At 41.8% G+C, this 12,281-nt stretch overlaps 2 protein-coding genes across 3 annotated transcripts in view; one reads left to right on the top strand and one right to left on the bottom strand.

The window, feature by feature from the left end:
• MTREX (Mtr4 exosome RNA helicase) overlaps positions 1-1,175 on the bottom strand; it is a 42,133-nt gene extending 40,958 nt beyond the window's left edge. For both annotated transcript variants that reach the window (XM_063181000.1, XM_063181001.1), the window contains exons 1-2: positions 835-1,175; positions 42-176 (exon numbers count right to left, since the gene is read on the bottom strand). In XM_063181000.1, the coding sequence (XP_063037070.1) occupies positions 42-176; positions 835-950 (251 nt within the window). In that variant the 5' untranslated portion in view covers positions 951-1,175. The remainder of the gene's footprint in view (positions 1-41; positions 177-834) is intronic.
• Positions 1,176-1,323: 148 nt separating this feature from the next.
• DHX29 (DExH-box helicase 29) overlaps positions 1,324-12,281 on the top strand; it is a 32,394-nt gene continuing 21,436 nt past the window's right edge. The window contains exons 1-11 of the mRNA XM_063180900.1: positions 1,324-1,501; positions 3,909-3,982; positions 4,787-4,900; positions 5,454-5,583; positions 5,950-6,092; positions 6,973-7,098; positions 7,550-7,676; positions 7,938-8,099; positions 9,533-9,698; positions 10,666-10,789; positions 11,218-11,814. Coding sequence (XP_063036970.1) covers positions 1,324-1,501; positions 3,909-3,982; positions 4,787-4,900; positions 5,454-5,583; positions 5,950-6,092; positions 6,973-7,098; positions 7,550-7,676; positions 7,938-8,099; positions 9,533-9,698; positions 10,666-10,789; positions 11,218-11,814 — 1,941 coding nt within the window. The remainder of the gene's footprint in view (positions 1,502-3,908; positions 3,983-4,786; positions 4,901-5,453; positions 5,584-5,949; positions 6,093-6,972; positions 7,099-7,549; positions 7,677-7,937; positions 8,100-9,532; positions 9,699-10,665; positions 10,790-11,217; positions 11,815-12,281) is intronic.

The following is a 12,281-nucleotide window of genomic DNA, read 5'->3' as shown; positions in this document are numbered from 1 at the left end:
AGCTTGCTAGGACTACCTCACACATTAAGCTGAGCACTTACTTAAAATCATCTGATAAAACATCTTCAAATTTCGGTTTTTTCCCTAAAATGACATTTTCAGTACTATCAATCTCAGCCTCCCTTTTTGGCTTGACTATTGCGGCTGGTACTGAAGGTTTTTCTTCCAATCTTTTCCTGCAACAAAAACACAGAAGAAATTTAAAATTTGCCTCCTTCATTTACGTATTATCAAGGAAAAAAAACTCTTAAGGGCAAGTGTGATCCCACTGCATCTGGGGAACAACCCAGGTAACCTGACCCACAAAAACAGCTGTGGGATTTCCAACCAGTTCCCAGACAAGCTGGCCACCAGGTCCTCACACTCCCCAGTAGGCCACAGAGCCAGAGCTGGCTACAGCTTTAGAGCCAGGGATCCTGGGAAAATGGGTCACAGAATTACAGAATGGCTCTGTAATTGGTTGGAAGCGACCACAGCGGCTCATCTGGTCCAACCTCCCTGCCCAAGCAGGTCGCTCCTAGAGCACATGGCACAGGAGCGGATCCAGATGGGACTTAAATACGTCCAGTAAGAGAGATTCCACAAACTCTGAGCAATCTGTTCCAGTTCGCAGTCACCCACACGCTTAAGAAGTTTTTCCTCACGTTCAGGTAAAACTTCCTCCGCATCAGTTTCGGCACAACCATCAGGAGCATGGCTGCATCCCCCTAGTACCCTCCCTTCAGACACTGACACACGTTCCCAAAGTCCCCAGGGGTTCAGCAGCCCAAACACGCCGGAAGCAGCCGAGCCCAGCACTACAGCCCTCACCCCGCCACCACAGCGGCCACTTACCCCGGCCTCCTGGCACCCTCGGCGGGGGCCGTTTTGCTCTTCTTGGCGCCAGAAGCAGCGGCGGCCGCGTCCTCCTCGAACACGCTGAAGAGCTCATCCCCAAAGGCCTCCGCCATCTTAGCCGCCGCGCTTCCACAATGCCCCGCGAAGGGCGCACACTTCGCGCGATAAGGGCGCTTCCGATCCCGCCCCCTGAGGGGTGACGGGAGCTCCCGTCGGCCTTGGCACCAGTAGCCGCCCACACGGCCCGTGCTCGATGGCGATCTCGATTTCTGCCCGAGTCTGGGTCCCGGTCCCGATGCCGAACCCCTCTGCAGCTCCCCCTTGGCGCACACGTGGCCCTCCCCTCCCCGGAAGGCGATCTGCGAAAAGCCGACGCAGGCCGCGCGGCCCGCGCGCGTGCGCCGGGGGCGCTGGCCAATGGCAGGCGGCGGGGGAGCGCCGAGCGCGGTGCCCGGATGTGCGCGCGCGCAGAGCTGGGGGGGCGCCATGGGCGGCCGCAACAAGAAGCAGCGCGCGGGCAGCGCGGCTCATGCGGCCGCCGCCGCCACCGCCACCGCCCGCGCTCGCGCCGCGCAGGCCGGGGTGGCCGCGGCCGCGGAGCCCGGCAGCCGCACCGCCCCGCCGCGACCAGCGCCCGCCTCCAAGGAACCGCGTGTCAAACAAGGTACCGCGACCCGCGGAGCCCCGGCAGCGGCCGTGCCCCGCTGTGCCGTGCCATCGGGGGACTGAGGGTACCGTGGCTGGAGGAGCAGTGCCTTCAGGGGGCCCCTGGGGGTGCGGCTGCCGCGACCGCGGCGTTACCAGGAGGGGCCGGCCTTTGGGGCTGGTGTTTGCCAGCGTCGGGAGAGGCAGCTGGAATTGCTCCGCTCCTCATGTGCTACAGCCTGCCTTGTCTGTCTAGCTGGTCAAAGGAGGGGACTCTTCCCCGTCTACTTGGCCCTAATGAGGCCACGTTTGGTGTCTGTGTCCAGTTGTGGGCTCCTTCCACAAGAAAGATGATGGTCAAATGCGAGGGGTCCAGTGAAAGATGATGCGGCTGCTCATGAGGAGAGACTGAGGGAGCTGGGCCAGTGCAGAGAAGACTGAGAGGGGCCCACAGAAATGTATATAAGTATTTCAAAGACTCGTGCCAAAAGGATGATGCCACCACTCTCTTCAGTGGTGCCCGGAATGAACAGCAGTAGGCACAACTGTAACACGAGAAGTTTCACCTCAACAGGAGGAAGAGCTCCTGTACACTGAGGGTGGCAGGGCCCTGGAACAGACTGCCAGGGAGGTCACAGCGTCTTCCTCTCTGGAGATATGCAGAACTCACCTGGATTCATTCCTGTGTCCCCTGCTCTAGGTGATCCTGCCATATGGGGTTGGATGATCTCTAGAGGTCCATTCCAACTGCAGCTATTCTGTGGTTCTGCTCTCGGGGTGTCCCTGAGCAGATAAGTCTTGGTGGGATCGATGTGTTGAGTTTAATTACAGAAAGTCTTGTTATTAGATTATCAGCAGTTCCTGTGAAGCAATTGTTTGGACAGCAGTTTCCCAGAGTGTCTGATATATTTGTTTTGTATATTATCAAAATCAATTTAATGTGGATTGGGGATTTATTTTGGGTGATTTTTTCTGCCTTGAAAGACCTGTTACAGGGCTGGAGGCACTTCTGTTGTGTTAGATAAGATGAGGGATGGCTATTCTGAGTGCAGTTTGAAAAACTATTATTCTGAAGCACTATGGGATGCCTGTTTTTAACAAGCCAGGTTTGTCAGAAGCAGCTCAGATACCATATAACATTAGAACAGCTTTTGCTGCAGACATGGGCAAATCATGCAATAGCCAGGACATCTGAGTTCCCCACTAGTTAAGGAGTCTTGTAATCTGGTAATATAAGCATCCTGAACCTATTCATGCATTCTGTTTTTACAAATGTGGACTCTGTCTATTTCTTGTGTCCTCCATTCCTCCAATAACTACGGTGCTCAGTCCTCTTCAGAAAATAACCTGCTTCTCTCTCAGGTTGTGGTGAAAAATCAGTCAGTGTAAATGAAAGCTAATTTGGTATATTTTAAAGAGCCCCCTGGTAAGTGCCAGTGAGTAGATCCTGAGTGCTGACAGCTGTTTGGGTCTCCTGATTAGAGGGGACCATACTTTTTCTGAAGCGCAGTTACCAAAACCTGGTGTGGTCTCAAAGCAGGCCCTTCCAGAGCTGTTCTGCAGGCAGGCCAGCACGGATGAGCTGCCAGCCCACCTGCTGGGAGGTAGCTGTGCCTCCTGGAGCAGCGTGCAGCTGCACAGAGGGGTGGGAGCTATGGCCTTGCTCGGTTTCCTTCTGCCTGTGCAGCACCAGACACAGTACACGTGCTCTGAAAGTGATGGGATTCTACAGCAAGCTGTGTCTTGTCATTCTAATGACAATAAATAGTTTTGTGAATTGGACTTTGGTTTTTTTAATACCTGTTAAATGAAAAGTATTTAGGAATGACCAGAGCAGACCAAAGGCTTCTGTAAGCCAGTGCTCTCTCCTAGGTAGGGAACAAAAGCAGATACCTAGGTAAGAACAAATCAGACATGTAGGGCCTCCCTGAAGCATATGTAATTCTTTTTTCAATGCTCTCCCATGTCAATTGATTTCTTCACTGCAAAGCTGTTCTCTCTGCCCTTGGACCTCAGTAAATATCTACAGTCCGTGGCTTTAGTGGCAAAGGGTTCTGTTACATAGCTATGCACTTTGTAATAAAAAATCCTCAACAGCCTTGCTTGTTTTGAAACTACCATTTACTTTGTTTTGAAATTATAATTTTGCTTCCCTATTTGGCAATTCTTTTTCAGTGTTCAGAGAGTGAGCAGTCAATCCCATGTCCTCACATTATACCCTTTGAATTTTATATTTTGTCATAGCCCTCTTCACTATTCCTTGTTCAAGGCCTTTCTTGATTATTGTTGTTGTTAAGTACCTGCAAGTTTCTGGCAAGTTAGTGTGGCAGTTTGCACTAATTTGTGTTATGTTAGGTCTGCTTTAGCTATGTTAAACAATATTCTCTGTGGGTTTTGTGTAATTGGTGGTTATTTGCAATTTGCAGGTCCAAAAACTTACAGTTTTGGTTCAACAACAGATTCCAATGCTGCTGCAAATCTAGATAAATCTGTTCTTAAGGCAAGTATCTTCTTTACATAAAACAACTTTGATTTTCATGTACTGCTTTACCTGAGTAAATATTTCTTCAGATCTTTTTCAGTATTAGCTTGTGCGTGTAAACTGCATTAATATATGAGACAATTGACCATTGAGAGTTTGATTTTGTTTAGGATTTTGAGTGTCCTTTAAGCAGTAGGGGTAAATTACCACAGTAGAATAAGGTCTTTTTTTAAAAAAATAACAAATAATACTTTGCATGCAAGACTATTTTAGGAGTTAGGTCTGGGCTTCTGCTGTGCTTATGGATCTTTCTTCCTGTCAGAGAAGGAATATAGATTTTATATTACAAACTTAGTAGCAACTAAAGATAGGTTCATGTTTTAGAAAAGTTTCAAACATAAGAATTATTATACTAAATTTGTTTTTAAAGGTGTTTTGGAAGGAGGATGTCACAGATTGCATCTTGATGTTCAAAGTACTTTATGTGAGCAGAGGAGAAAGGGCTTGGTTTTTTTTTTTTTTGGTAAAATTTTATTTTGCTTACAATATTTCCCTTAACATACTAAATTTCCTTTAAAAGGTAAATTGGCTTTCTTGGTAATAAGGAATTAACTCTTCTATTTCAAGTGAAAGTGTATAACTTGCAGAAGAAAAAGTGTCCTTTTTGTAAGAGATGTTTAGGCCACTTACAGAAAGCTTGAAATATTGGAATTTGAATGGCAGAGGGATTTCTGCATTGTTACGTCCTTAGTAATGAAGTGCATTGACATGTCATAAAAACTTCCAAAGTTTAACTTTTATCAACTCATTTTTTCTTTGCAGGTAATGATAAATGGTAGTTTAGAGAAAAGGATTATCGATGTGATTAATAACCATAAAAACCAAAATGAGGACAAGGGAATGATTTCCAAAAGACTGACTGCAAAGAAACTACAGGTACAGTTCAAAATCTTGTTTTTCATTATTCATTTAGAATAGTTTGTCTTTTGTAATTTTTGTCAAGTGTCATATTCCCCTTGTGTGTATTACATAATTGTATTGTGTGTGGCACAAGCCAATGCAGCATGCTTTTCAGTAGTTATATTAATGATTAGTGACTGAAATCAAGGAGTATGCTTATTAAGAAAGGCACATTTTTATGGATTCAGGAACTAAAATCAAGAGCTTTCAGACAAGATAGAGGGATAATACTTAATCTGAATGTTTTAGGTCTCCCACATTTTTTACTCTATATACCTGGAAAATTGGAGGTATGTCTTTATTTAGCTAGAAAACACATTGTGGAGAGAGAGGCAGGAATCTAGATTTATTGATACCTATGCTTGTATATTTAAAAAGAAAATATTAATTATGCAAAACAGAATTTTCTGTTACATTAAGCATGGTGTTTGTTTCCCTTTAATGCTGGCTTTCTGATATGTGAGAACTTTGGAAGCCTATATTAGATTGCTAGATTAAATCCTAATCTTTTTAGCTCTTTTATTTATAGGATGTATACATGGCTTTACAAAGATTCTCTTTCAAGACTGAACACATTGAAGAAGCAATGAAAAATACACTTTTATATGGGGGTGATCTTCACTCTGCACTTGATTGGCTTTGTTTAAACCTTCCCAATGGTGAGTATGGTTACAGAAAATAGTTTTTTACCAAAGAGCTATAGGACCTGCTAAGCAGTAGCATTATTACTTCACAATAGTAATTAAATACAATGTTCCCCTAAGACTAGTAGTTGCAACAGTGTTCCTCTCCTACATGCACGGCTGACTGGTTCTATATTCTAGTGCAGGAAGTCTTGTGGTCTTCCCGTTCCTACACTTGGAGTTCTGTGAATTTCCAACGAGCAAATAAACTATTTTATATAAATGCTAAAGCCTAACTTTTATTTCAGTTTGTGTTCTTCTAGTTGGTTCCTAACAGAGTTTAAAGTATTTTCCTGTAATTATTATTTTCTGTGACATGTTTTTTTTCTTTTTATTTTGAAGATGCCTTGCCTGAAGGTTTTAGCCAGCAATTTGAAGAACAGGAACAGAAACCTAGAGCAAAATTTTGTTCTGCTGTGTCAAAGTGTGGAATGCCTCCTCACTTAGAAGATAACAAAAAGAAAGAAAATGGCCCTGGAACTAAGGTAATCTGAGAATCTAATCGGTAGTTACTTGGGTCGTGAGGGAAGAGACAATAAAACTTTCTAAAATACAGGAGTTGCATTGATTTCCAGCGCTGATGTGGAAAGCTTATGAAAATGTTGTGTGATTAATAATTGTAAACCTGCATTTTAATTTTAGTGGAATGGCAATTTAAAGGTATTTTTCCTGTTGAGTCTAGAAGGTTCTTCATAGTTCATTTTTGTGGTAAAGCGCAGGGAATATCATGAGATTATGATTAGGTATCAGGAAGAAATTCTTTTCTGTGAGAATGATGGGACACTGGAACAGGTTGTCCTGAGAAGCTGCTGATGCCCCATCCCTTGCAGTGTTTAAGGCCAGATTGGATGGGGCTCTGAGCAACCTGGCCTAGTAAAAGGTGTCCCAGCCTATAGCAGGGGGTTTGGAACTTTGATGACCTCTAAGGTCCCTCCCAACACAAGCCGTTCTATAATTCTATAGCTTAATTTCCTAATTTTCTCCTATAATGGGTTTATTCTGTTTATGTATATATGGCACTCTATATGATTTTATGAGGGTTTAAGTTTGCCTGTGTGCTGTCAGTGTTTCAATTTTTGTGGGCATTTAATCTTAAACCAGATTAAATCTAAAACAAAAAAAATGCCCTGCAAAGGGTTTCATTCCTTATTGTAATTATAGTTATTCTAGTGTTAAGATCTATTTAGATGTATAGTGCGATATTCACCCTGGTTGGGAAAGCTTTCTTTCTTTCTTTCTTGTCATATATATATATGTATGTATGTATGTTATGTATAAAACCTTTATAGTAGTTCCTAGGTACTGGCTGTAGAAAGCATTGCTTTCACGTACATTATCATTACTTTTAACTTATATTGCTCTTAGGAAACAAATGTGAGGAAAGAGAAAGAATTGACTATGAAGGAATGGATTTTGCAGTACGCCGAGCAACAGAGTGATGAAGAGAAGGATGAGTCTGTGAAAGAGACAGATGAAGAAAAATTTGACCCAGTAAGACAGAATAATACTTCATGGGAGTCTTTCTAAAAACTGATATGTCTGGTACATCTGCAAATTGTGGATCTGTTTGTTACAAATTTGTGTGTTATAAACTGGGGATTGAAAATGTTTTTATGTTACCAGTAATGTATTACGGTATTGAAGGAAAACCCGTTGAAGCGTTGAAGCTTCTTATTTTCTAAGTTGTTTTTCCTTTCCCTTATTATTTGTACTGCGTTGAAAATGTTGAATGTCGTGTTTGGGAAAGAAAAATTTAAAATACATTTCCATTAGATTGAGCAAGTTACTATCAAATTCTGGGAGATTTTGACTGTTAATTAAATAAAAACTAATTGCATAAGCTTGGTATAAAGGGTAAAAAACCTGCACTTTGTCATGAAGGTCATTGAAAGTGACAAGCATACCATATTCAACTTGTAATTACTAATTCTTTTTGAAATAGAATGAGAGGTATATACATCTGTCTGCCAAGCTTTCAGAAGCAAAAGAACAAGCAAGCATCTCCAAGCAAGACAAAGATAAGCAAGGCCAGAAGGCAGCACAAGAAAAAATAAGAAGAATTCAGCAAGGTAGAGCTATGCAAGTTGCCTGTGTTTTTCTGGTCTGCATGTTTGTTAGGCAATTAATCTTGGAGTCAAGTTGAATTAAAGATAATTTCGTTACCTTTTATGCCACTTTGTGAAACGAAGGCTTTTCTGAATTTGTTCTTCCTTGGTCAAGTTCTAAAAAGCCAGTAAATTTTCACTAGTTCTGGTTTTGGGTACTCAGTATGAATTATTACAGTTGTTTCTTAAGCAGTTCATGGGTATAAGTTATATTCTCTCTGACAGAAATGGCAGCACTTGAGGAACATCCAGTATTTAATCCAGCTATAAAGATTTCAAACCAACAGCAAAATGAAAAGAAAAAAACTCCCTCATCTCAACCTCAGGAGACCACTTTGAACTTGAGTTTGCTTGAAAAACCTGATGGTGCTGCAAAGGAAGACAAAGGTGCGTTGGAAGTAGTTCAGTATGAGCTTGAATCATACCACAAATTTCCAGAATTAGTTCTTGTTTTGCTAGGTTTGCAGTACTGAGTGAAAAAGCTCTGATTGTCGGAAAGGATTGTGAACTATTACAGAACCAATTAGCTTGGAAAAGACCTCTGAGATTGAGTCCAGCCTGTGTCCAAAAACTGCCATGTCCACTAGACCATGGCACTGCCTGTAAAGTTCAGTTGTTCCTTAAATGCCTCCAGGGATGTGACTTCACCACCTCCTTGGGCAGCCCAGTCCAATGCTTGACAACCCTTTCTGTGAATAAATCCCTCCTAATGTCCAGCCTGAACTTCTCCTGATGCAGATTGAGGCAATGGTTCCCTGGTTGCCTGGGAGAAGATACTGACCCCACCTGGCCACAGCCTCCTTTCAGGCAGCTGTAGAGAGTGATAAGGTCCCCCCTGAGCCTCCTTTTCTCCAGGACAAACACCCCCAGCTCCCTCAGCTGCTCCTCACAGCACTTGTGCCCCAGAGCCTGCCCCAGCTCCATTGCCCTTCTCTGGGCTCTCTCCAGCCCCTCAGGGCCTTTCCTGCAGTGAGGGCCCAGCCCTGGACACAGCCCTGGAGGTGTGGCCTCAGCAGGGCCCAGCACAGGGGGACAATCCCTGCCCTGGCCCTGCTGGCCACAGCATTGCTGATCCAGGCCAGGATGCCATTGGCCTTCTTGGCCCCCTGGGCACAGCCTGGCTCATGTCCAGCTGCTGTCACCAGCACCCCCAGCTCCTTTCCAGCCACTCTGCCCCAGCCTGTGGAGCTGCCTGGGGCTGTTGTGACCCAAGGGCAGGGCCTGGCACTGGGCCTTGTTGAACCTCACTCCACTGGCCTCAGCCATGATCCAGCCTGCCCAGATCCCTCTGCAGGGACTTCCTGCCCTCCAGCAGATCCACACTCTCACCCTACTGAGTGTCATCTGCAAACAGTCTGTCTCACTGACCAAGCTGACTTTAAAGGATCTGTACTTGTTTTAGCAGATTACATTGAAAGCTATTTTTGTCATGCTGTCATGTCTTAAAAATTAGATTTCTTTTTTATTTTTTTCAGTTGTAGGGCTAGTTGCTGTTTCAGTTGCACTCTCATATTTTTAAACTATTTTCATTGTAAATCTTCAAACTATTAAAATATTTTCTAATAACCAGACTTTAATGAAACTTCTAAAATTACTGGATTATCAAAGATAACAAAATACTGTAATTAATTTTCTGCCAGATACTTCTGTAGGAAAAGCAGAAGTTTCTGTGATGTAGCATCAATACCTATATTTCTGCAAAATATTTCAGAAAATTGTGCTATCTAGTAAAATATATGTGAATAAAAGGTAAAAATTACTTCAAAGGACTGTAAAATAGATTTTAGGAGGATTTAGAATGTATTTTTCTGCTCTTACAGTGAAAAAGAGAGATCCACTAGATATAAGAAATTTTGATTATAGTGCTCGAAGCTGGACTGGTAAATCTCCAAAACAGTTTTTGATTGACTGGTGCAGAAAGAATTTTCCAAAGAGCCCAAATCCTTCTTTCGAAAAAATTCCTGTTGGAAAATATTGGAAATGTAGGTATGTATTTCCTGTTATCTTTACATTTGCCTTTTGGTTCATTTGAAAATAAAATATCTCAGCAATTCTCTCTTGTTGATAGAGATTTATATCAATACAGCGTTTAACCCAAACTCTTTGTTAGTCCATCAGGGAGGTATTTTACTCTGGATAGCTCTGCAGAAATGATGCTTAGCCTAGACAAAATCACAAAAAACCCTTATTCCTGCTTTATGAGTTCATTCAGTAGAATCTTATTTTTATTTGTGTACTGCTGGATGAAAGATTAGTCTGAAGCACCCTTATGAGATAGATTTGAACAATTTATGTTTGGTATTCTTATTCAAAGTAAAATATTAAATCAGAGATTCAAGTTTATGAATACCAAAACCCTTCTGAAAATTGTTTAAAATAAAGTGGAAGTTAAAAATTTGTGTCAAAGTTACTATAAATTTATGAGCAAAACAGTGCCGTATCTTAAATTTTTTTTTTCAAAATCAAGTCTAAAATAGAGAGTTGTAGAGTAGAATGTTACCATATATGAATAAAACAGACACACAGTTATAAATAAGCAATGTTTCTTGAAGGAACCAAGTGAAAGAGCTTATTTTCTTGCTCAAGCTGAAAACTGCTAACAGACTGCCATCCCTAAAAGTATGATAAATTTTGCTCCTGCTCTGACTGCTGTTTATCTGTTAAACAGATGTTTGCATCTTGGTAGGCCGTTGAAAGTCATCTTGATCTATCCTAAATAGTTACATTGGGTCCTTCTTCCAAAGCACCTAACTTTAGTGGTAATCTCTATATATATAAATGCTTCTGAGTTGAAGAAAATGGAGATGTTTATTAAAAAAAAAAAAAACAAAACCAAAAAAACCACAAATTCACTCCTCCAATATTTGCTGAAAATGTAACATCATTGCAGGTATTTTCTATTTATACTGGTTGCAGAAAATTGAGATAACTGCTTTTGAAATTTTTCTTTAAGGGTCAGGATTATCAAGTCATCAGATGATGTAATGGCAATGTGTCCTACAATCGTAACAGAAGATAGTATGCAAGCACAACATCTAGCTGCTACTTTGGCACTCTACCATTTAACCAAAGGACAGGTAAGTTTCTTAGCAGCATTACTGTTCTTGGCCTCAAATCTACTTCTGCACTTTTTTGCTATAGTATCTTTAGTTGTGTTGTAAAAATAGTTTCATGTAGTATTTCCCATTAAATTCTTTGCTTCCATTACATTTTCTCATTCCATGCACATCTCATGTTTTTATCTAATTGCGTGTATGCGTTGCAGCATACAGAAAAGATATTTTTGTTAAAGCTATACTTTCAGACTTGTAAAAACTGAAAGCTAATAAAGACATATTGTTGACATTTATTTTACTGCTTTCATAGTTTCTGTATTTAGAATGGTTTCCTATTTGTTTTTTGTCAAATCTTTTGACATTTGAGTTTGTTTACACATAAAATACTAAAAATAGTGATGTTGCTAAGTAGTAGATAACATAATTTTTTCTGCTTTTTTCACTGGAAGTCAGTTCATCAGTTGCTGCCTCCTACCTACCGAGATGTCTGGCTAGAATGGAGGGATATTGAAAAGAAAAAGGAAGAGGAAAGCAAGATAGAAACCAACAAACCGCGTGATACCTTTATTGCTAAATTGTTAAACAAACTGAAACAGCAGCAGCAGCTACAGTCTGAAAACGAGCCAAGACTATCTGAGGGTCCTGAAGATTCCTGGGAAAACTTGGTTCCTGATGAGGACTTCAGCAGTCTCTCCCTTGAGACCTCAGATGCAGATAATTTGGAACCTTCAAGGAATTTGTTTAGGAAGCTGCAGAGTTCCTCTAGATACCAGAGGCTTCTGAAAGAGAGGCAGGAGTTACCTGTGTTTAAGCACAGATACTCAATTGTAGAAACTCTTAAAAAACATCGAGTAGTTGTTGTCGCTGGTGAAACAGGCAGTGGGAAGAGTACCCAGGTGCCCCATTTCTTATTGGAAGACCTGTTGCTAGATGAAGGATCAAAAAAATGTAACATTGTTTGCACACAACCCCGAAGAATCTCAGCAGTGAGTCTGGCAACAAGGGTTTGTGAAGAGCTAGGCTGTGAATCAGGACCAGGAGGAAAAGTAAGAAGTGTCTTAATTCCTTTGTCCTGATCAAATACAGGGGGCTGGATTGTTGGCAAAAAGTGAGAACATTATTTCTTATACAACCAAACAAATAGATGTTATTTTCTCTTGAAAAGGACTTCTTGGTATGTCCATTGTTTTTTTCTCTTGTCACCTGTGAACCTGTAGATATCCGTATATGATTCCTGAATTCTTCAGAGGCTGATATAAAGCAACAGTGTTTCATATATGGAATGGTCAAAGATTTGAGCAGATTGCCCAGAGGCTGTTGTGTCACTACCACTAGGGATGACACAAAGTCCCCCAAATAAGGCTCTGAACAATCCAGTCTGGCCTTGAGTGGAGCCCTGCTTTGAGAGGGGCCCTTTCCAGCATAAGTTATTTTGTTACTTGATGAAAACCGAAGGGCTGTATATGTTAGGGCAATTTGTACGGAAATATTTGTGAAACTGTCAGAGTCCTGA

Source organism: Melospiza melodia, chromosome Z (assembly GCF_035770615.1).
Source record: "Melospiza melodia melodia isolate bMelMel2 chromosome Z, bMelMel2.pri, whole genome shotgun sequence".
NCBI classification, from domain to species: Eukaryota; Metazoa; Chordata; class Aves; order Passeriformes; family Passerellidae; genus Melospiza; species Melospiza melodia.
The sequence above is the reverse complement of the archived record's forward strand: the minus strand, read 5'-3'. Positions and strand labels throughout refer to the sequence as shown.